At 36.2% G+C, this 23,957-nt stretch overlaps 1 protein-coding gene across 5 annotated transcripts in view; it reads left to right on the top strand.

Annotated features, from left to right (window-relative positions):
- The window catches only part of Cep85l (centrosomal protein 85 like), a 231,621-nt gene that overhangs the window by 69,934 nt on the left and 137,730 nt on the right, over positions 1–23,957 (top strand). For all 5 annotated transcript variants that reach the window (XM_046466993.2, XM_058586244.1, XM_058586243.1 and 2 more), the window contains one exon: positions 18,913–19,074. In XM_046466993.2, the coding sequence (XP_046322949.1) occupies positions 18,913–19,074 (162 nt within the window). The remainder of the gene's footprint in view (positions 1–18,912; positions 19,075–23,957) is intronic.

Below are 23,957 nucleotides of genomic sequence, written 5' to 3'. Positions count from 1 at the left end.
TAAAGAAAAATATTCTTTTAAAAGTGTTGAATATCAAAGACATGGACATTGGATTTGTTTTTTGAAGGAGATAATATAGTTTCTAATGACAAAAACTTTTAGTCAGAGAATCTGCTGATAATCCTTGATTGACTAGAAAGGAAGTCAGGTTTAAGACCTGTCTGGGCAATTTAGTGACACTCTTTCTCTCTCTCTTTTTTTTTTTTTTGGCATCCTAAAGTGTTGAGTTTTTTTTTTTTTTTTGGTTTTTCATAGTAGCTACATATATTTATTTACATTCCCACAAGCCATGTATAAGGGTTCTTTTTTCTTCACATCCTTGCTAGCATTTTTTTTTATTGTTGGTTGTTCAAAACATTACATAGTTCTTGATATATCATCTTTCACACTTTGCTTCAAGTGGGTTATGAACTCCCATTTTTAGCCCATATACAGATTGCAGAATCACATCAATTACACATCCATTGATTTACATATTGCCATACTAGTGACTGTCGAGTTCTGCTACCTTTCCTATCCTCTACTATCTCCCCTCCCCTCCCCTCCCCTCCCCTCTTCTCTCTTTACCCCCTCTACTGACCTTCATTTCTCCCCCTTGTATTATTTTTCCCTTTCCCCTCATTTCCTCTTGTATGTTCTTTTGTATAACCCTGAGGGTCTCCTTCCATTTCCATGCAATTTCCCTTTTCTCTCCCTTTCCCTCCCACCTCTCATCTCTGTTTAATGTTAATCTTCTTCTCATGCTCTTCGTCCCTACTCTGTTCTTAGTTACTCTCCTTATATCAAAGAAGACATTTGGCATTTGTTTTTTAGGGATTGGCTAGCTTCACTTAGCATAATCTGCTCTAGTGCCATCCATTTCCCTGCAAATTCTATGATTTTGTCATTTTTTAATGCAGAGTAATACTCCATTGTGTATAAATGCCACATTTTTTTAATCCATTCGTCTATTGAAGGGCATCTGGGTTGGTTCCACAGTCTTGCTATTGTGAATTGAGCTGCTATGAACATCGATGTAGCAGTGTCCCTGTAGCATGCTCTTTTTAGGTCTTTAGGGAATAGACCGAGAAGGGGAATAGCTGGGTCAAATGGTGGCTCCATTCTCAGCTTTCCAAGAAATCTCCATACTGCTTTCCAAATTGGCTGCACCAATTTGCAGTCCTACCAGCAATGTACAAGTGTACCCTTTTCCCCACATCCTCGCCAGCACTTGTTGTTGTTTGACTTCGTAATGGCTGCCAATCTTACTGGAGTGAGATGGTATCTTAGGGTGGTTTTGATTTGCATTTCTCTGACTGCTAGAGATGGTGAGCATTTTTTCATGTACTTGTTGATTGATTGTATGTCCTCCTCTGAGAAGTGTCTGTTCAGGTCCTTGGCCCATTTGTTGATTGGGTTGTTTGTTCTCTTATTGTCTAATTTTTTGAGTTCTTTGTATACTCTGGATATTAGGGCTCTATTTGAAGTGTGAGGAGTAAAAATTTGTTCCCAGGATGTAGGCTCCCTATTTACCTCTCTTATTGTTTCTCTTGCTGAGAAAAAACTTTTTAGTTTAAGTAAGTCCCATTTGTTGATTCTTGTTATTAACTCTTGTGCTATGGGTGTCCTATTAAGGAATTTGGAGCCCGACCCCACAATATGTAGATCAGTGCCAACTTTTTCTTCTATCAGACGCAGAGTCTCTGATTTGATATCAAGCTCCTTGATCCATTTTGAGTTAACTTTTGTGCATGGTGAGAGAAAGGGATTCAGTTTCATTTTGTTGCATATGGATTTCCAGTTCTCCCAGCACCATTTGTTGAAGATGCTATCCTTCCTCCATTGCATGCTTTTAGCCCCTTTATCAAATATAAGATAGTTGTAGTTTTGTGGATTGGTTTCTGTGTCCTCTATTCTGTACCATTGGTCCACCCGCCTGTTTTGGTACCAGTACCATGCTGTTTTTGTTACTATTGCTCTGTAGTATAGTTTGAAGTCTGGTATCGCTATACCGCCTGATTCGCACTTCCTGCTTAGCATTGTTTTTGCTATTCTGGGTCTTTTATTTTTCCATATGAATTTCATGATTGCTTTCTCTATTTCTACAAGAAATGCCATTGGGATTTTGATTGGCATTGCATTAAACCTATAGAGAACTTTTGGTAATATCGCCATTTTGATGATGTTAGTTCTGCCTATCCATGAACAGGGTATATTTTTCCATCTTCTAAGATCTTCTATTTCTCTCTTTAGGGTTCTGTAGTTTTCATTGTATAAGTCTTTCACCTCTTTTGTTAGGTTGATTCCCAAGTTTTTTATTTTTTTTGAAGATATTGTGAATGGAGTGGTTGTCCTCATTTCCATTTCAGAGGATTTGTCGCTGATATACAGGAATGCCTTTGATTTATGCGTGTTGATTTTATATCCTGCCACTTTGCTGAATTCATTTATTAGTTCTAATAGTTTCTTTGTAGAGCCTTTTGGGTCTGCTAGGTATAGAATCATATCATCTGCAAATAGTGATAATTTAAGTTCTTCTTTTCCTATTTTTATGCCTTTAATTTCTTTCGTCTGTCTAATTGCTCTGGCCAGCGTTTCGAGAACTATGTTGAACAGAAGTGGTGAAAGAGGGCATCCCTGTCTTGTTCCAGATTTTAGGGGGAATGCCTTCAATTTTTCTCCATTCAGAATGATGCTAGCCTGAGGCTTAGCATAGATTGCTTTTACAATATTGAGGTATGTTCCTGTTATCCCTAGTTTTTCTAGAGTTTTGAACATAAAGGGATGCTGTACTTTGTCAAATGCTTTTTCCGCATCTATCGAGATGATCATATGGTTCTTATTTTTAAGTCTATTGATGTGGTGAATAACATTTATTGATTTCCGTATATTGAACCAGCCTTGCATCCCAGGGATGAATCCTACTTGATCATGGTGCACAATTTTTTTGATATGTTTTTGTATCCGATTCGCCAGAATTTTATTGAGGATTTTTGCATCTAGGTTCATTAGAGATATTGATCTGTAGTTTTCTTTCTTTGAAGTGTCTTTTTCTGGTTTAGGTATCAGGGTGATGTTGGCCTCGTAGAATGAATTTGGAAGTTCTCCCTCTTTTTCTATTTCCTGAAGTAGCTTGAAAAGTATTGGTATTAGTTCCTCTTTAAAGGTTTTGTAAAATTCTGCTGTATACCCATCCGGTCCTGGGCTTTTCTTAGTTGGTAGTCTTTTGATGGTTTCTTCTAGTTCCTCGATTGATATTGGTCTGTTTAGGTTGTCTATATCCTCCTTACTCAATCTGGGCAGATCATATGACTTAAGAAATTTATCTATGCCTTCACTATCTTCTAATTTATTGGAGTATAAGGATTCAAAATAATTTTTGATTATCTTCTGTATTTCTGAAGTGTCTGTTGTGATATTGCCTTTTTCATCCCGTATGCTAGTAATTTGAGTTCTCGCTCTTCTTCTCTTCGCTAGCATGGCTAAGGGTCTGTCGATTTTGTTTATTTTTTCAAAGAACCAACTTTTAGTTTTGTCAATTTTTTCAATTGTTTCTTTTGTTTTGATTTCATTAATTTCAGCTCTGATTTTAATTATTTCTTGCCTTCTACTTCTTTTGCTGTTGTTTTGCTCTTCTTTTTCAAGGATTTTGAGATGAAGTATGAGATCATTTATTTGTTGGTTTTTTCTTTTTTTAAGGAATGAACTCCAAGCAATGAATTTTCCTCTTAGAACTGCTTTCAATGTGTCCCATAGATTCTGATATGTTGTGTCTGTGTTTTCATTAATCTCTAAGAATTTTTTAATTTCCTCCTTGATGTCTTCTATAACCCATTGATCATTCAGTAACCTATTGTTCATTCTCCAAGTGATGTATGCTTTTTCCTTACTTCTTTTATCGTTGATTTTCAGTTTCATTCCATTATGATCAGATAGGATGCATGGTATTATCTCTACTCCTTTATATTGTCTAAGAGTTGCACTGTGACATAATATATGATCTATTTTTGAGAAGGAACCATGTGCTGCTGAGAAAAAAGTGTAACTGCTTGATGTTGGGTGGTATATTCTATATATGTCAATTAAGTCTAGGTTATTAATTGTGTTATTGAGTTCTATAGTTTCCTTATTCAACTTTTGTTTGGAAGATCTGTCCAGTGGCGAGAGAGGTGTGTTGAAGTCTCCCATGATTATGGTATGGTGGTCTATTAGACTCTTGAACTTGAGAAGAGTTTGTTTGATGAACATAGCTGCACCATTGTTTGGGGCTTATATATTTATGATTGTTATGTCTTGTTGGTGTATGGTTCCCTTAAGCAGTATGTAGTGTCCCTCTTTATCCCTTTTGATTAACTTTGGCTTGAAATCTATTTTATTTGATATGAGTATGGACACTCCTGCTTGTTTTCGAAGTCCATTTGAGTGATATGATTTTTCCCAACCTTTCACCTTCAGCCTATGTATGTCTTTTCCTATCAAATGCGTCTCCTGTAGGCAGCATATTGTTGGGTCTTGTTTTGTGATCCATTCTACTAGCCTGTGTCTCTTAATTGGTGAGTTTAAGCCATTAACATTTAGGGTTATTATTGAGATATGGGTTGTTGTTCCAGCCATATTTGTTTATTTATGTTACTAAACATGGTTTGTTTTCCTCTTTGATTATTCCCCCCCCCCCCCGCTTTAGTGTCCTACCTCCCACTGTTGGTTTTCATTGTTATTTTCCATTTCCTCTTCCTGTAATGTTTTGCAGAGGATGTTTTGAAGAGATGGTTTTCTAGCTCCATATTCTTTTAACTTTTGTTTGTCGTGGAAGGTTTTAATTTCATCTTCCATCCTGAAGCTGAATTTTGCTGGATACACAATTCTTGGTTGGAACCCATTGTCTTTCAGTGTTTGAAATATGTTATTCCAGGATCTTCTAGCTTTCAGAGTCTGTGTTGAAATGTCAGCTGTTATCCTGATTGGCTTGCCCCTAAATGTAATCTGCTTCCTTTCTCTTGTAGCTTTTAAAATTCTCTCCTTATTCTGTATGTTGGGCATCTTCATTATAATGTGTCTAGGTGTGGATCTCTTATAATTTTGCACATTAGGCGTCCTGTAGGCTTCTAGAATTTGGGATTCTGTCTCATTCTTCAAGTCTGGGAAGTTTTCTTGTATTATTTCATTGAATAAATTGCTCATTCCTTTGGTATGGAGTTCTATACCTTCCTGTATCCCAATGACTCTTAAGTTTGGTCTCTTAATGTTATCCCATATTTCTTGGATGTTCTGCTCATGGTTTCTTAACAGTCTTGCTGAGCTGTCTATGTTCTTTTCAAGTTGAAATACTTTGTCTTCATTGTCTGATGTTCTATCTTCTAAGTGTTCTACTCTGCTGGTAGTATTCTCAATTGAGTTTTTAAGTTGGTTTATTGCTTCCTGCATTTCTAGGATTTCTGTTTGTTTGTTTTTTATAACCTCTATCTCCCTGTATAGTTGATCCTTTGCTTCCTGGATTTGTTTGTGTAATTCCTTGTCGAAGTGATCTTTCATTGTCTGATTTTGCTGTCTAATGTCTTCCTTGATACTCCAGATCATCTGAAGCATATATATCCTGAATTCTTTATCTGACATTCCATCTGATGCAGCTGTTACCTCTTCTAAAGTTGAGTTGACCTGCATTGTTTGTAGTCCTTTCTTTCCTTGTCTTTTCATACTGCTTGCGTTTCTTTCTTCTTGGTGAAACTGTTGTGATTTTGAAATTTTTCCCCCCCTATATATTTATATTGCTCTTGTATAGTTGAAAAGTCTCCCTTGCAGGTGCGGGCGGGGGCTCTGCTCTGCCCCTCTTCCAATTGGTGTGAGGTGTCTACCACGCCCGCGGACCCCTGGGCCTGATCCGCCGTTCTGTCGCAGGTCTGCCTACCTTGCAGGTGGGGGCGAAGGCTCTGCCCTGCCCCTTCTACCACGGCCGGGGACCGCTAGGCCTGAACTGCAGGTTGGTCGCCGGTCTGCCCACCTTGCGGGCACGGGTGTCAGTTGCTCTCCGCCCCCACTCCAATTGGGGTCACTTGACCACCACACAGGCGGGCCGCTGGGCCTGATCTGGGCGCGGGCGAAGGCTCTGCTCTGCCCCTACTCCAGTTGGGGTGAAGTGTGTACCACGCTGGCAGGCCGCTGGGCCTGGTCCGCCGGTCTGTCGCAGGTCTGCTTACCTTGCCGGCGCGGGCGGCGGCTCTGCCCTGCCCCTCCTACCACGCCTTCAGACCGCTGGGCCTGATCTGTAGGTTGGTCGCAGGTCTGCCTACCTTGCGGGCGCGGGTGGGCCCCTCTCCCCCCCTCTGGCTCGATGACAAAGTGAGAGAGACTCACCCTCCCTACCAGGGGACCAACTGTTTCCGTTGCCACTGGCACCGATGAAGTTCTCTCCTCGGCCGCTCTCCGATGACATCAGATCTCTGCCATGCTGGCATCCCCTGTTCTTTGGCTGAATCCCATTTTCTTCTCTTCCAATAGGCAGAGCTGTGCCCTCTGAGCCAAGCTTCTGCCCTCTATGTGCTGACAGAACTCCCTGTACGGTGGCTCCTAGTAGTCTCTCAATCCTGTTAGTCCAGAGCCCTTTCACTTATCTGGCCCCTCCCCCTGTTCCTCCTCCCAGCCAGCCAGCCAGGTCCTGTTCACCAGAGGCGGTTCCCCAAGGATCTGATTACACTTGCAGCCCCACCGCATGTCCTATATCCCGAACGATGAACACCCTCTCTGTCATTCATCTAAGCCCCAGTGCTGTGGTGGGGTGATCTGGGAACCAACAGTTTAATTTTTCCGGACCCCTTTGGTGGGCACGCCCCCAGAAACTGGCGGCTAAGATCTTGGGTGTCGCCGCTGGTGTTAAGGGGAGGTGGGGATCTGGAATCCCCTCTGATTCCCTACAGACACGCCCCCGGAGAGATTCCCGAGGTTTCCTGGCTGCTTGTATCTGGAGGGGGTGGGAGTCACACACCTGCTAACGTGGATTCCGCTGGGAAGGAATTCTGTCGGGGGAACTCTGGTGATGTCACCTCTCTGGTATGGCGGGCCCCAGGCTCCTTGCCGGAGTGTCCGAAGGGAGGGGTGGGACTGGTCTGTCTCTGGTTGTTTTCAGCTCCCGGTTCACTATTTCATGAAGGCTTGGCGAGAGACCTCTTCCTACAGTCCCTGCACCGCTCCTGCTGCGCTGCGCCTTGGAGGCTATCCACCCTGACGCGGGGGCCGCGTGCAGGCAGCGGACAGTCGCTGAGTCACGTGGGCAGCGGCTGGCGGGTCTGGACCTCTGCGCTGCGTGGCGGAGATTCACTCGTCTAGCGCAAACTGTCACCTCCAAAAATCCTACCGATTCCCGGCCGGTCTCTCTTTAGTGGAATTTTGCTAGGAGTTTCTCAGCAGGTCGAATCTAAGCGTATCCATGCGTCTCTCTGACCCCATTGTTGAGGAGGTACTGAAAGCGCTGCCTCCCCTCTCGCCGCCATGTTGGATCCCCGACACTCTTTCTCAAAATAACAGAAGGGCATATATATGAAGGGAAAAGAGCAAGGTTAAAGCTTGGGGGGAGGAGTATTTACTATACCTCATGAGGAATAGAAGAATTAAGTTATGTGGTATTTGTCAGATCATTTTTTTCTTCTCTAATTGTTAAAGTTATGTAAATTGACTACACAAAAAGGCTTAAAGTGAAGGTAAGCCTTTCCATCTTTCCTTCTTGCCGGTCTTCTTTTAACAGTTTTTTTTTCCCCCTTTGAAAAATTTCTATACATATTCAATAGTAAAAATAAATTTATCTAGGTTCTAATTATATGAATACATAAAGATACTTTAAAAGTGCCTTGCTCTTTTCCCTTCATATTACTTTGAATAACCCTATAAGATAGTGTCTAGGTACAATTTTCTTCTCCTGTGTAAGAAACTAAGGCATACAGGGACTAAGTGATTTACTTGCTGTCTCACTCTTAATAAGAGGTAGAACCCAGGTAGCCTGGTTTCACAATCTATATCTATTTCCATCAAGCTATACTATTAATTCCATAAAAAGAGAAAATTAAACTGATTGGATTCACTTTCCCTGGAGATAAACAGTACTAAAATGGAGTGGAAAACTGGGATGAAGAATTTAAATATTTTTATAGTAATTTGTTTCTGCCATTTTAGCTAAATACTCTCCAGTATAGTTCAAGATTTTCTGCTTTTTTTTCTGTTATGGCTAACATTAATATGAATATTTTCTTTGTGGTTTAATGTCTATGTTTTGTGTGTGGGAGAAAGACTGCCTTTTCCATGTCTTACCTGACCTTTTGGGGACTAATTTATTAGGAACTTTTGCAGCTCCTTAAACTCCTCATCCAGTTCCTTACAAACACTAGTATCTAAGCAAACTTACCAAATCACTGCCTCCAAACAGTTCAGGCTCCTTCATGATTCCAAGTTGTTCCATCTGAAATAAAGTTCCTATATTTGTTATGAATTCTGGCCATTGGCTCTTCAAACTATTTAAAATTACTTTTTTTAAAATACATTTTTAGTTGTTAATGGACCTTTATTTTATTTTTAGTTATAGATGGACACAATACCTTTATTTTATTTATTTTCATATGGTGCTGAGAATCGAACCCAGTGTCTCTAAAGTGAGCAGCAAGCTATCTACCACTGAGCCAAAACCCCAGCCCTAAAATTACTTTTTAAAAAGTTGCTTTGGTAAATATTTACTGGTCTTTAAATAGATACTTAAATGTATACTGACTTAAGGGTTAGTTTAAAATATCCTGGATTTTAAAATAAACAAACAACCTCCAAACAAAACCCTTGTTTTAATCCTCCTTCTGAAGGGAAGGATATTTTTGTAGCTCTAATTGTAAGGCTTCCAAAATTCTAATTTTATTCAGTGAACACTTATTGGGTACTCAGTGGTAATAATGACAACATTTATTAAAACCCTGCCTTAGTATGCAGCTCTGTGCTAGGTGCTGTGTGTATGTATGTACACATACACGCGCACGTGCACACACACACACACGGGTTGTCTTTCACTATTCCCAGCTATAATTTATATATCTTAGTAAATGCTTTGATGAAATTTTGAATAATATACTGGAAATGAACAAATAAGTAGTTATTTAATGCCTGATAGAAGAATCAGTTAAGACAGTAAATTAAAACTCGTAAAGAAATTAGAGAAAGGAAAGAGCTTGGAATCCTGAAGGAACCTGCACTGTTTGGAGGCTGTGATTAGGTAAGTTTTCTTAGACACTAGTGTTTGTAGAGGGCTGGATGAGGGAGGTAGGAGTTGCAAAAGTGTTAGAGAATGAGGTTTTCAATTGGTGAAGAACTGCTAGAGTTCATGAGTTTATGACTTTTGTTTAATGTGCTGTAGGGAACCCACAGAATATAGAAACAGGAGACTGATATAAGCATAATTGATTCTAAGAAGGTAATTCTGATAGAAAGGGTAGAGCCTGGTTTGGGTGGAGTCTCAGCAGGAGGATTACTTCCAATAGGTCATTATAACTATGCCCCCCAGAATATACAGCCTGAGATAATGCCAGTAGAGAGGAGAGATCAAATCTAGTCAGTACATCTGCAGTACAATGAAGAGTTTCAGACTGATTAAATATATGGATTAAGAAAAGAGTTTTGTTGTTGTTTGTATTACTTAGATTTATTTCTTTAATTCTAGGTCATATACTGATATGTAGAAATGGGAGAGTTGAATGCTGCTGTCTGAACTTTGTGTCAAAGTTGCTTGTTAATACTTCAGAGATGTTAAAATGTAAAATGTTTGTAAACTCTGATAAATGGTAAAAGTGCTTTGATCTTTTCAATATTATTCTGTTGCATTTTATTTAAAATTTTTGGTTACTAAGTTGATTTGAAGACCTATTAATCGTGGTAACTTATATTTTGAAAAACACAATTTGCTTTTATGATTTACATATTCAACTTTTATGTAAAATTATAAGTCAACATTGACAGTGATGTTTTAGTTTTTCCTAGCTTAGAGTTATCATAAACTATTCAATAAGAAAATTAGTTGTTATTCTAAATGCAGTTATAGATATATGTTGTGGAATACTTGATACTATTTGCATTTTTGCTTCTAATAAAAAAAAAAACTTCAGGGCTGGGGTTGTGGCTTAGTGGTAGAGTGCTCACTTAGCATGTGTGAGGCCCTGGGTTCAATTGTCAGCCAGCACCACATAAAAATAAATAAATAAAGGTATTGTGTCCAACTACAACTAAAAAATAAATATTTAAAAAAAACTTTAGAAAGAAAAGTAAAATACAATAGATCATTTCTTCATTTGATGCCAGTTTTCCTATTTCAAATGTGAGAGTACTGATTTTTAAAACATTATTCCTGGGCATTCACTGTTCCACTTAAAACAGATGATATTGGTATTGAAAAGTATAACATACTGTCTTCCAAAGAGAAGTTCCATTGTATAGTCTTGAGATCTTTGCTTTTTTCCCCCATTATTTAGGAATATTAGTTTTGGTAATCAAACCCATGTGGATAGACTTTCCATATTTAATGCATTGTGTTACCTCTGTACAAATGGAAAAAAAAATCAAGTTTAATGTTTCTAGACCAATATCTTTGCTGTTCTTATATCAATAATTCTGTTAACAGTTTTATAGTTATTCAATTGCTTTAATATGGTATGACCTGGTAGGAAATACTTTCTTGCCTGAGATCAGTGAGCCTTATTTTTTTTAAGTGCATTAGCACATATATCTGGAAACCAAGTATTCCTATTTAAAGAGCCTAGTCTTATAATGAGAAAAATGTTCTTAATTAAATCATTGGTAAGCATATTTCACATATAGTTTTTCTAGTTTTGTTTTTGGTTTTTGGATTGACTTGTCTAGAGACATGGCAGCATTTTCATGCTGTGAATTCCTTCAGTCTACACTAAAAGATTAGAATGTTATTTTGCTCATGTTTGTAATATCATCTTAAGGGTTTTAGGCACATAACATATTAAGACTTCATATTTATTTATTTTTTAATTTTTTATTTGTTCTACTTAGTTGTACATGACAGCAGAATGCATTGTACACAAATGGAGTGCAACATTTTACTTCTCTGGTTGTACACAGTAATAATGGCTTCTTTTTAAAAAAGTGATTATACTTAAAGGTGAAGACAAATGACTTCAGGGTGGTGAAATCAACTTGTACAGATAATTCTATCATTTGTTTCTGTCATTTTGGGAAGCCTGCATAAATTGTTATGCTTTCTTTAAAAGTTCAGCAAAAACATGATCATAATGATATTTTCATGAGTAAATTAAACCATTTAATTTACTGATTTAAAAGGATAAGGTATTCTAGATGGAACATGTTGTCCCCATTGATTGATCTAGTGGCTTCTGTGCTGTGAGTGGACTAGAGATCTGTTTCCTTTCTCTGGAGCTCTTGTGATGAGGATACCATCCTAGCAAAAGGAGGACAACGCTGGTCTTTTGTCAAGGTGTATGAGTTACCATGCTTCCCCAGGGAACCTTTTGTAGCTTTAAAAAGCTTCAGCATTTTTTCTTATGAATTAAGCTAATTATGATATTATTGAAAGACTTGAAGCTATCTCAACCAAATAAAGGAACAGTTTATTACAAGGTTTTTATTTTGAATTCATAGACTTTTTTTCATTTTTATTCATAGACAAGATTATTTTGTGTACATTATAGTTTTGTGTTTCTGAACATTTTTAAAAGTTGTAAGTTGTTTGATTCTGTTAAGTTGTAAGTTACACATAACAGAATGTATCCATTAATTCCAGTCTAGGTCAACTAAGATTAAGGTTGTATTCTCATTCCAAGAGAAAATGTCTTCTAAGATTTCAATTAAGTGGTGCTTAAAAGTAAATTACAGGCTTATCAGTGGTGGTTAAGCATTTTCAAAAGATAATTTTTCCTGATTATCAAAGTAAACTAATTAATTAAAAGGAAAATAGAAGCATGAAAGTCAAAAAATCACCAGTAATCTTACCACCAAGAGAAAATTACTAGAAGTATTTTATTGTATTTCTTTCCATTTACTTTGTGCCTTTTTTGTTTGAATCTTCAGTATATGCTGCCTGCAGCACTAAAGAAAGAACTGGGTGGGGCACATGGCTTTTGCTCTCAGTGGCTATCACTATAGCCTAGGAGAATAGATACATAAACAGAGAAATTCAGATTGAGGTGGTGGGTTCTGAGTTAGACATAGGCAAAGAAGAATTCAGAACTCTTAGATTATATGAGATCTGAGGTTATTTGTGAATGTTATATGTTAGATTTTATTTCTTGCTATTTAGATTGACAATGTAAACTTTTTATACTTGTAGGTCCTCTTTAGCATTTTAAAAAATTTTGTTTTTATTTTTTTAAGTTACACATGACAGCAGAGTCCATTTTGATATATATCATGCATGTATGGAATATATCTTGTTCTAATTAGGGACTTAGTCTTGTGGATGTACTTAATGGTGGGGTTCACTGTGGTGTATTCATATATGTACATAGGAAAGTTATGTCAGATTATTTTCACTCTCTTTCCTGTTATATGACATTTGTCAGTAAATGGATGGAACTGGAGACTGTCATGCTAAGTGAAGTAAGCCAATCCCCAAACACCAAAGGGTGAATGTTCTTTCTGAAGTGTAGAAGTTAACCCATGATAAGGTGTGTGTGTGTGTGTGTGTGTGTGTGTGTGTGTGAAGAATAGAAGTTCAGAGGATTAGCCAAAGTGTGTGTGTGTGTGTGTGGGGGGGGGGGGGATGAAGAGAAAAGGGGATGTGGATAGGAATAGGAAAGACAGAAAGAATCTGATATAACTTTCCTGTATACATATATGATAACATTATTTTAATGACCTACTACAAATGTTGGATTCTTTCTTTAAGGGTAATATTAATGAAATGAGTATAATCTACTTAAAGACTTATTGCCTATTAGTTCTTCCAATGTTTTTTTTTTTTTTTTTCCCTCCTCCTTTTTTTCTGATATCAGGGATTAAACTCAGGGCCTTTGCATGTTAGGAAAAGGCTTTATCAGTGAGCAATATCCCCAACCCATTTTTAAAATTTCATTTTGAGATAGAGTTTCACTAAATTTCCTAGGCTGGCCAAAATTTATGATCCTCCTGCCTCAGCCGCCAGAGTAACTGGGATTAAAGACTGTACCATAGCAATTTTCTGAACAAGTTGACATTATCTTTAGGAATATATTGGGAGTATTATAGAAATATTGCATTGTTCTTTGTTTTTCTATGTTTGCTGGGTTGGTTCCTGAAAAACATCATGTCTTTTGAACTTGTTATTTACCAGTGAGTCTGGATTTTTTTTTTTCGTAATTTTTTTGTACATCTCTGTTTTTCTCTTTAAGGTTTTTCTTCCTTTGTCTATGGTCTGTTTGTGTTTTGAGGTTTGCTTAAGTTATTTATAATTTTATACTAAGACTTCATATGCTATATGGACAAACACTTCAAGTATTTGCTTCTAAATTTTTTAATAGATAGGCAACAGATTGATGACTTCAAGTATCAATATGGTTTTTTATTTTTGTGTCCTTTTATTAAAGCTAGAAATACAAGCTTATAAGGTGGCAGCTCACTGAAGGGAATTCTGAGGCCATTTCCCTGAGTAGCTAAGTAAATAGGCTCAGCTTAAGATTTTTCAACTTTATGATGGTGTGGAAGTGATGCACATGTAGTAGAAACTATACTTTGAATTTTGATCTTTTCCTGAACTAATGATAAGTTCTTCTTTACTCTGTTATAATGATGTGCAGCAACAGTGAGCTGCAGCTCCTCTTAGCCATGTATTTGCAGGGTTGTTAAAAACTGTTATTCCACTATGTTGTACTATGTTGCTAAGCTGTGCTGTATTGGTAAGTTAAAAGTTAAATATATTAAATACATTTGTAACTTGTGCTATTTTTAATTTGTGCTGAGTTTTTTAGGATGCAATCCATCACAGGTCAAGGAGCACCTATATTCTGTAATCCAAAGATAGAATTGAGTTTCTAGAGGGATGCAGTGGTAGACCATTTATTTTATGTAATTTCTTTTATATAGCTTTTTATTGGGAGATAGATAACAGATAATTGAGCTTGTACCCATAAACTTGAAGACCTTTTGTGTAGGTGTCGTATGAAGTAGACAATATTGAGCTACTATGAGGAAAATAGAGGACTGTGACCAATGTTCTCTTCTACAGAGAAAACTATATCCCCACTTCTATGTCTGCAGGTAAAGTTTGAATTTGCCTAGTTCCCCATTGTTGTATTTAGGGTTCTCTAGAGAAACAGAATCAGTAGTATATAATTATAAGAACGTAGCTTGTGAGTTATGAAAGTGGACAAAGTTGGCAAGATGGCCTAGATTTTGCAATGGTATATTTATAGTCTGAAGACTGGCAGGCTCAACATTTAGGAAGAGCCTATGTTTCAGTTCAAGTCTGAATGCAGGAAAAGCCAGTGTTTTAATTCATAGGACATCAGGCAGGCCTTTTTTTTTTTTTTTTTTTTTTTCCTACTCAGGCCTTCAACTGATGGAAGGAAGCAATGGCATTATAAAGGGCAGTCTGATTTACCCCGTCTACTATTTAAGCATTAATCTCATCCAAGAGCCCTTATATAAATGTTTGTCCAAATATCTGGTCTCTCCATAGCTCACTCAAGTTGACACATAAAATTAACTGTGATGCATATTTGACATTATCCAAGAGTTTCATACGAAAAAGATAAATGAGGTGGAGGTGTGTTGTGGGTTAAAGCATAGCATAACTTTATATTGCTCAAAGTAGTTACATTGTCTAAAAAGAAGAATTTATTTAGTGGTTTTATGTAGTTTTGTAAAAATTTTTTATTAGGAATCTATTTAATTTGTATATTTTGATCTATAGCTGGTTCCTAATCTCAGAATAAATGTTGATATAATTGGAAAATTGGCGCAGTCTGGCTGGGCACAATTCAGGAGCCACTTGTCAAAAGAAACGAACTTTATTTTTAGAACCACACAGGCCAAACAAAACAGCTCCTCAGGAAAAACCTTCAGAGCCCAACTGCCACCACCGGCTTCCCACAAGCCTGTCAACCTCCCCCACTCCTCCTGCTCTTGAGGCCGATTGGCTGGGTTGCGTGGGCGGAGCCAAAAAAGTCCCCCAATGAGCAGCTCCATAGTCTGAAAGGGCGGGGAAACAGCCCAATGAGCATCACCGCAGAGGAGCCAATCAGCTAGAAGTTGCTGGGGCCGCTGTGAGCCAATCATCAGCTGGCAGTCTGAAAGGGCTGGGAAACAGCTCAATAAGCATCACCGCAGAGGAGCCAATCAGCTAGAAGTTGCTGGGGCCGCTGTGAGCCAATCATCATAATTTTCAACATGTCCCCCCATAACTGATAAAATGAAGACTGTCAGTAATAATAATAACAACTAATGATGGAATGAACGTCTGCATAATATATTTGTTCCTTTAGCAAAACCTTGTAGTCAAGTGTTAACATTTAGGTGTGGAGCTCCCTGAAAGCTCCTTTTTTCAAGCAGCGTATGTAAATGTACAACCTCTTCACCAACCATAGAATCTTCTTATATATTTAGCTATGCCAGTTTTTTTTCCTGTATGTATTTTTTATATTTGGATATCCTTCATGTTAAAAAAAAATAGATTGGTACATCCTACAGTCATGTGAATATCTAAAAAGAACAAATAAACAGGTTGGTAAAATAATTTTTAGCACTTGAGCATTATCAACCAGTTTTAAGGTAAGTAGATAGTTTTGGGGCATTTATTTTAGGCTGTTGGGAATGTCCTTGGACTTTTTTTTTTAATATTTACTTAATATGTTTTTAGGATAAATTCCTAGTAGAAGAATTTGTTTATGTTGAAATTTAGTTACCGAATTTTGGATTGATCTTTAGAAAGGTTGAACCAATTCATATGGCTACAAAAGTGTATAAACATTCTCCTCACTTTGATGACACCCATCTTTCAGATATTAATGTGGTAACTTAAAAAAATCCTAAAGCTGTATCCTCTTTTCTACTTACCTCATTATTAGTGAGACTGAACATTTTTTTAAATTTTATTTTCCATTTATATGTCTAGTAGCCTATATATATTGATTGCTGGGTATGTCCCTTGTGAGAAAAGACGTGGACTGGCTGTCTCTCCTTTTTTACTGGTGCTGGGGATTGAACCCACAGCCTTGTGCATGTGAGGCAAGCACAGTACCAACTGAGTTATATCCCCAGCCCCTGGTTATCTCTTTTGAAAATGTTGTAGAGAGGACTATGAGTTTATATAGATGAAATATTACCTGATTGAAGTAAGCTTTTTAGTACAGATCATAGGCCTCATCCAGATCAGAGTTAGAAAAGATCTGGTGACGGACTACTTTCATTTGGTATTTTGTGGGAGTATTTACTCAGATAAATTTTCTCATTCTGAGAAAGGCCTAGAATCTACAAAGTGTAAAGTGGCTGTTCTGGAACATAAAGTGGGTGTAAATGTCTCTTCAGCCAATTTTGAGTTCTTATTTTAAATGTATGTGGCTTTTTGCTCATGTACTTCATAAGCCTATAAAACCCAAATTTAATTCATAAATTATATATGAATAAAACTTCAAGATAATATTTACATGGCATAATTTTTATTAAAATATTTTGTCAGGAATGATATTATAGAAGTAGTACTAAGTATAGTTTTTAATTTGTGTATTTTGATTTTTTTTTTTTTTTTGATACTGGGGATTGAACTCGGGCACTCCACTGAGCCACATCTCCAGCCCTGTTTTGTATTTTATTAGAGACGGGGTCTCATTGAGTTGCTTAATTGCTAAATTGCTGAGGCTGGATTTGAACTAAGGAACCTCCTGCTTCAGTCTCTGGAGCCACTGGGATTACAGGCATATGACACTGTGCCTGGCTGTATTTTGATTTTAATATTAGAGGGTGACTATTTCTAAAAGTGTGGTAAAAAATAGTGTAATTAATTTTATGCACACGACATAGTCATTTTGTGATCCTTATATTTAAACTGTTAGAAGGCCTTCTTTCTGTGCCGGTTTCTTTCTTTTGTGTGTGTGTGTGTGTGTGTGTGTGTGTGTTTGTGTGTGTGTGTGTGTGTGTGTGTGTGTGTGGTGTTGGTGATTGAACCCAGGGCCTTGAACTTGCAAGGCAAATACTCTACCAACTGAGCTATATCCCCAGCCCCTGTGCCAATTCCAATAGGATGTTTCTTGATAATTCTGTAAAACTTTTTCATTTCAAATTAAAAGTGCTGAGTGATATCATTTGCTCTTTATGTACAGTTGAAAACATAAAACACAAATGGGAGCATTAAGATAGATGATAACAAATCTGTTTTAAGGTAGCTATATAGATAAAGCAGTGTAGAAATTATGCCCAGATTATTATTCATTTTAAAGGTGGCTGTTCAAATAATGTATAATGTGTTTATTAGGATTTTTAAGGATTATCATTGAAATGAAAACCTAACATTCTTATAGAGAACTTGTTAAGTTCCTGGAGTAAGTCTGTAGCTCCAATTTGAGAATTACTGTGTTAGGTATCAGCAAAGATAGGTGTTTCTACAACATTTATATTAAATCAAACAGATTTTAAATTGTTCTAATTATTATTAAAAAAAAAAAAACTTCTGTGTACTTGCTCCTTATTTTCTTATCCCTCCCCTCCCCACCCTCTTTCTGTCTTCTTTCTTTTCTAGGGATTGAACCCCTGGGTGCTTAACTGAACTACAATCTATAATCCTTTTTATTTTGAGGCAGGGTTTCCACGAGTTGCTAGGGGTCTCAATAAATTGCCTAGGCTGGCCTTGAACTTATGATCTTCCTGTCAGCCTCCTGAGTCACTGGGATTTCGACACATTGCTTAGTTCTGTACATAACTTGTTTGTACTGGCACTGCTTTGAGTAGTATTATAGAAGACAGTAGAATAATGAAGTAAATAGAAGAATGGGTAAAACAGAAAAATGCTAAATAAAAGTAAAAAATGTACAAATGAAAATAAACTTTGAAAAGACATAAATTAGCTAACAAAATAGAGATTCAGTGTAATTCAAAAAGACAAATTGAGATAAGTAGGAAAATACTGTGCTGTTAATCTTTTAGCAAAAGATAAATAAAGTCAATTTAAAGGGTTACAAAATAATTTAAAATTTTAAGTGATTATGTTATAGTAGGAAAAAATTTACTTTTTATCTTCCATGATGAGCACATTCTTACTTTTAATGTCATGTAATATGATTAATTAGACTTTCCCTGAACTCCAATTTCACAGCTAGTGCCTGTATATGGAATCACAGATGTCTTACGATAATTCCTGATCAGAGGGCTGACATTTGAAGATAGATTTAACATTTTTAATAGGACAACTATACATGTTTACATGTTTAAAAGTTCTGTACCTGGATATAGATAGATTTAACATTTTTAAAAGATATCTGTACATGGTTAAAAGTTCAATACATAGGCGAGGTGTGTGGTAGCACATGACTGTAATCCAGCAGCTCAGGAGACTGAGACAGGAGGAACCCAAGTTCAAAGCCATTCTCAGCAATTTAGTAAGGCCCTAAGCAACTTAGTGTGACCCTGTCTTAAAATAAACAGAGTAACGGGCTGGGGATATATGGCTAAGTGCCCCTGGAATCAATTCCTGGTACCAAAAAAAAAAAAAAAAAAAAAAAAAAAATCAATACCCAGTAGAATACAGAGTTCTTCAACCAGAGGAAACTGCAGAATTAGCATTGAATTGATATGTGTGTGATATGTAAAGTTTTCCTGGCAAATTTAGAGCTCATTGATTATTTTTATTTTGAGTAGAAAAAACCCTATTTTATCCCATGTGTATTTTTTTGCAAAGTAAAACAAAACTGTTATCTCTTCAGACATGATATTACATGTGTTAATTATGCATTTTTTCCTTTATAGGCCCAGATTATTATTCATCAGCATGGTTACCTGGTAATGAATCATTGTGGCAGGCCACAACTGTTCCATCTAACCATCGAAATAACCATATCAGGAGACACAGTATAGCTTCTGACAGTGGAGACACTGGCATTGGAACTTCCTGTTCTGACAGTGTGGAAGGTAAGCTAAAATTATTAGTATTTAGATATGAATTTGTGGAGATTGGTTGTGAATTGCGACTATTCAAGGGATATATCTTATTGTTCCAAACTAAAATAATAGTATGTGTTTAATAATACTCATTGTTGCTGTATATCAAGTTAAATTGTCTGTCTTGTCATATTGCACATTTTTCTTCCTTTTCTTAACATTTTATTCTTATATAATTGTAGGATTACATGAGTTTTAAGAAATAATATTTTAAGAAATAATATAGAGATTCCATGTATCCATTCTCCATTTTTCACCAGGGAATATCTTACAAGATGTTATAGTATCACAACCAGGATAATGACACGGATACAATCAAGATACAGAATGTTTCCATATACCAAATGTTGCCTACAATCACTTCTCTCTCTACCCACTCCATTCTCATTTAACTCTTGGAAAGCAATAACCAATTTTCCATTTATAATTTTGTAATTTCAAGAAGGCTGTATGTAGTTGGAATCATACACATAGCAATAACCTTTTGGAATTGGCCGTTTTCTCTGGAGATTTATCTAGGTTGTTGTGTGTATCAATAGTTCATTCCTTTTTATTGATGAGTAATATTTACCAATGGTGGGGGTGGTATTAGAGAGACCACACTTTAATTATTAACCCATTGAAAAACTGAGTTGTTTCCAGTTTTGGACTGTTATGAAAAAAGCTGTAAACATTGTACATAGAGGTTTTGTTATAAAACAGGTCTTTTCTCTGTGGTTAATGCTCAGAAGTGCAGTTATTGGTTTCTGTAGTAGTTGTAGGTTTAGTTTCAAAATTACCAATCACATTATTTTCACTATCATTTTCATCAATAATGTATATATATCAATGATCTAGTTTTCTCTATATCCTTTCTAGAATTTGACATTTTTCAAATTTTAGCCATTCTCGTAGGAATATAGTGATATATCATTGTGGTAGTGAGATATCATTTTTTAAAAAATAGACTTATTTTTAGAGCAGTGTTTTTAGAGCAGTAGAAAAATTTATTGAAGGTACAGATTTTCTCTATGTATTCCCATCTTCACACAGGTACAGCCTCCCCAAATATCAGCATCTCCCACCAGAGTGGTACATTTATTAAATTGATGAACTTACATTGATATCTGAAGAATCTGTGGTTAACAGTTTACTCTTGGTGTATGTTCTCTGAGTTTGGACAAGTTTATAAAAACATGTGTCCACTATCGTATGTAATACAGAATAGTTTCACTGCCTTAAGCATCTTCTATACTCTGCCTTCATCTTTTGTCCCCTGCCTCACCCTAGTAGTCACTGTTTTTGTTGTTGTTGTTTGTTCGTCTCTATAGTTTTTCTTTCTCCAGAATGTTACATAGTTGAAATTGTATAATATAGCTTTTTCAGATTGCTTCATTCATATAGTAATATGCTTTTGGCACTTATGAGTAAAGCTGCTATAAATACCCATATACATATTTTTGTGTAAATATCAGTTTTCAGCTTCTTTGGGTCAATACCAAGGAGCGGGATTGCTGCATCAGTAGGAGTATGTTTAATTCTGTAAGAAACTGCCAAACTATCTTTCAAAGTGGCTATGTTATTTTGCATTTCCACTAGCAATAAATGAGAATTCTGTTGCTTCACATCCTACCCAGCGTTTGGTGTTTTAATTTTCTGGATTTTTTCTTTTCTCATAGTTGTACAGTAGAATTTTATTATTTTAATTTGAATTTTACTGGTACATTATGTGGAGCACTTTATCTGCTTATTTGTCATCTCTATATCTGTTAAAGTGAGGCATCTTTTAAGGTCTTTAGCCCATTTTTAAATTGTATTGTTTGTTTTCTTACTAAGTTTTAAGGGTTCTTTTTCCATTTTGGTTAACAGTCCTTCATCAAATGTATCTTTTGCAAACATTTTCTCCTAGTCTGTGGCTTGTCTTCTCATATTTTTGCCATTGTCCATTGTCTTTTGCCCAGCAGAAGGTTTTAATTTTAATGAAATTCAGCTTATTAATTATTTCTTTTGTGGAACATGTCTCAAGGATGTGATCTAAAATGTAATTTTTATAGACAAAGTCAATTCAATTTTTACTGTGAGTTTTCTAGTTTTGTGTTGTTTTATGTCTGAGTTTTTTTTTTGTAAAGGGTGTAGTTGTGCCATACTTCTTGGGTATTCTGTTACATTTTTAAGTTTTTTTCTCTGTTTTTAATTTTAGAAGTTTCTGTCCACATATTGTCAAGCTCAGAGATTCTTTGCTTAGCTGGTCCTATTCTACTACTGAGCCCATCAAAGGCATCTTCATTTGTATTAGAGTCTTTTTGATTCTTTCTTTATTCTTGCATGCTATTTACTTTGCCCATAAGAGTGCTTTGCATATTAATCATAGTTGTTTTAAACTACTGGGTCAATATCCTTGCCATATCTCAGTCTAGTTTGTTTCTTCAAACTATATGTTTTGCCTTGTAGTATGTCTTATTATTTATTTTTCTTTTTTATTTGTATTTTTGCAAGGTATCATAACATGCTGGGTAATATGAACTATGGTAAATGATTCTTTGGCAATGTAATGGTAGTAAGGTATGAAGAGAGAAATGTTTTATAGTTTTATGATTAGGTTTCAGAGTTTTGGTAAGTCTGTGCCCTGGGCTGTGATCTTTGTAAGTGCTTCTCAGGATTTATTTTTAAAAATTTTTAATTTTGCAAATTTTCATCATTTTGAGTGGGAATAGCAGATCCTCATAAGAAGAATGAAACTCTCTGCTGTATTTCAAAATGGTTCCTTTCTCCATCCCCTGTTGGAAGCATGAAGGGATTTTTCTCTGATATTCACTGTGAGAACCAGATCAAACTCCAGATAGTAAAATCTCACAAGTGTGGTGGTCTTCCTGTGATAGGGTTACGTTGGAATTTTTATTTCTCAGAGTTGTCCACACTGAACTCCAGCAATTTGTCAGTTACAATTTAGGTTTTATTATCAGGTCCTGGTTTCCATGTAGGCTTCATTGTGAGTGTTTTTTCCTGCAATAAGTTGTGATTCTGTGCTTACCTGTTGTTTTTATTTGGGAGCATTTTGCCTTGTGACCTCAATTCTTTTTGAGATCTAAAAAGACTTGTTCCCTTTATAGTTTGTTCAGCTTTTTGCTTGTTTAGGATTGAATAATGCCTTCCATCCAAGGTACTTAAATGCCAGCTTGAATTTTTTTTTTTGAGGTTCTTTATTTTAAATGCTAATCACTTGTTGGATGTATTATTTGTGATTTTTTCTTCCATTGCATAATTTGTCTTTTATCTTCTTAACAGTATCCTTTTCAGAGTACAAGTTTTAAAATTTGAAGTCCAGTTTACCAATTTTTTCTTCTTAAGGGATTATGTTTTTTAATGTCAAATTTAAGAACTCTTTCCCTAATCCTAGTTCTTGAAGGTTTTCTCATTTTTTCTCAAGTTGACAGTTTTCTCATTTTTTCTTGTGTTTGATCATTTAATGTTTTGTATTTAAGTCCATGATTCATTTTAAGTGTGTGTGTGTGTTTAAGAATCTGTAAGTCCTCTTTATACTCAACTAATTTGCTAAAAGAAATCAAAACAGAAAAATTGTTACACTTGTGGCTCTAAGTAGCTTCTCATTGTGGAGTTATGTGGATAGTGTTTAATTTTTCCAGCAATGATGTGGATGACACATGTGGAGTATTGCTGACCAGATAGATTCACTCAGTCTTTGTGTCCAGAGTTTGTTTTGTTTGTTTGTTTGGTAGGTTGGTTATATAGGGCATGGTTGACTATCTGCATCCATGACCTTGGTCACCAGCTCTAAAATTAAACAGTCATGCTAATGTCAGTTGCTTTTAGGAACCTTCCATAAATCCCATTATTAGCATAAACTGTATGGAGTGACCTAAGACCTCCAAGGTACACAAAGACATACTTACTAGGCAGAATATTCCAAGAGTTTAGAGATTACCTTTTAAGAGCTGGGCAAGGGCCAAAACTTTGTTGGAAAGTACAGTGTATGGAATGTATAGTGTATGTACAGTGTATATTAAACTTTGCAGTGTGAGACATAAAGTTCAGGTTTTTGCATAATCTTTTTTTTTTTGGTACCAGAGATTGAACCTAAGTGTTAAACCACTGAGTCATATCACCAGCCTATTTACATTTTTTATTTTGAGATAGGGTCTTGCTGAGTTGCTTAGGGCCTCACTTAACATTGCTGAGGCTGGTTTTGAGTTTGTGATCCTCCTGCCTCAGCCTTGTCAGCAGCTGGGATTATAGGCATGTGCCACCATGCCCAGCTGCATAATTAATCTTTGTGTAGAATGATTACTGTCACTTCATTCTTTTTCAAAATTGTTTTTATTCCTTCTGGTTATTTTGTTTTTCTACTTAAGCTTTGGAATAATGAACAAAATAGGATACAGAAATCTTTTTGAGAATTTAATAGAAATTTTGTCTGCATATTGGTTTGAGGAAAATTGACATCTTTGAGTTTTTTTTTTGCCTATGAACATTGTATGTTTCTCCATTTCATTTAGATCTTTGATTGTGTGTTCACTGTGTTAAATAATTTTCAACAAAGATGTCCTTTCGCCGAAATATTTTGTTTTTTAAGAGTGATTGTAGATGGCATTGTACCTCCAATTTTATTGTCAGTGTTATAGAACATAGAAATATCTTTACAATGTAGAAATACATCTGATTTTTTAACATTTATGTGTATCCTGTCACCATTAGCTCATCTTTTTGTAGATTATTTGAGGTTTTCTTTTGAGATGAGGTCCTGTTGTGTTGTCCAGGCTGGCCTTAAGCTCCAGGACTCAAACAGTTCTCCTGCCTTAACCTCCCAAGTAGCTGGGACTCAGGCATGCACCACTGTGCCTAACTTGGTATATATA

This window comes from Marmota monax, unplaced genomic scaffold (assembly GCF_021218885.2).
Source record: "Marmota monax isolate L192 unplaced genomic scaffold, Marmota_monax_Labrador192_F-V1.1 WCK01_AAM20220418_F8-fsc00140, whole genome shotgun sequence".
Lineage (NCBI taxonomy): Eukaryota > Metazoa > Chordata > Mammalia > Rodentia > Sciuridae > Marmota > Marmota monax.
The sequence above is the reverse complement of the archived record's forward strand: the minus strand, read 5'-3'. Positions and strand labels throughout refer to the sequence as shown.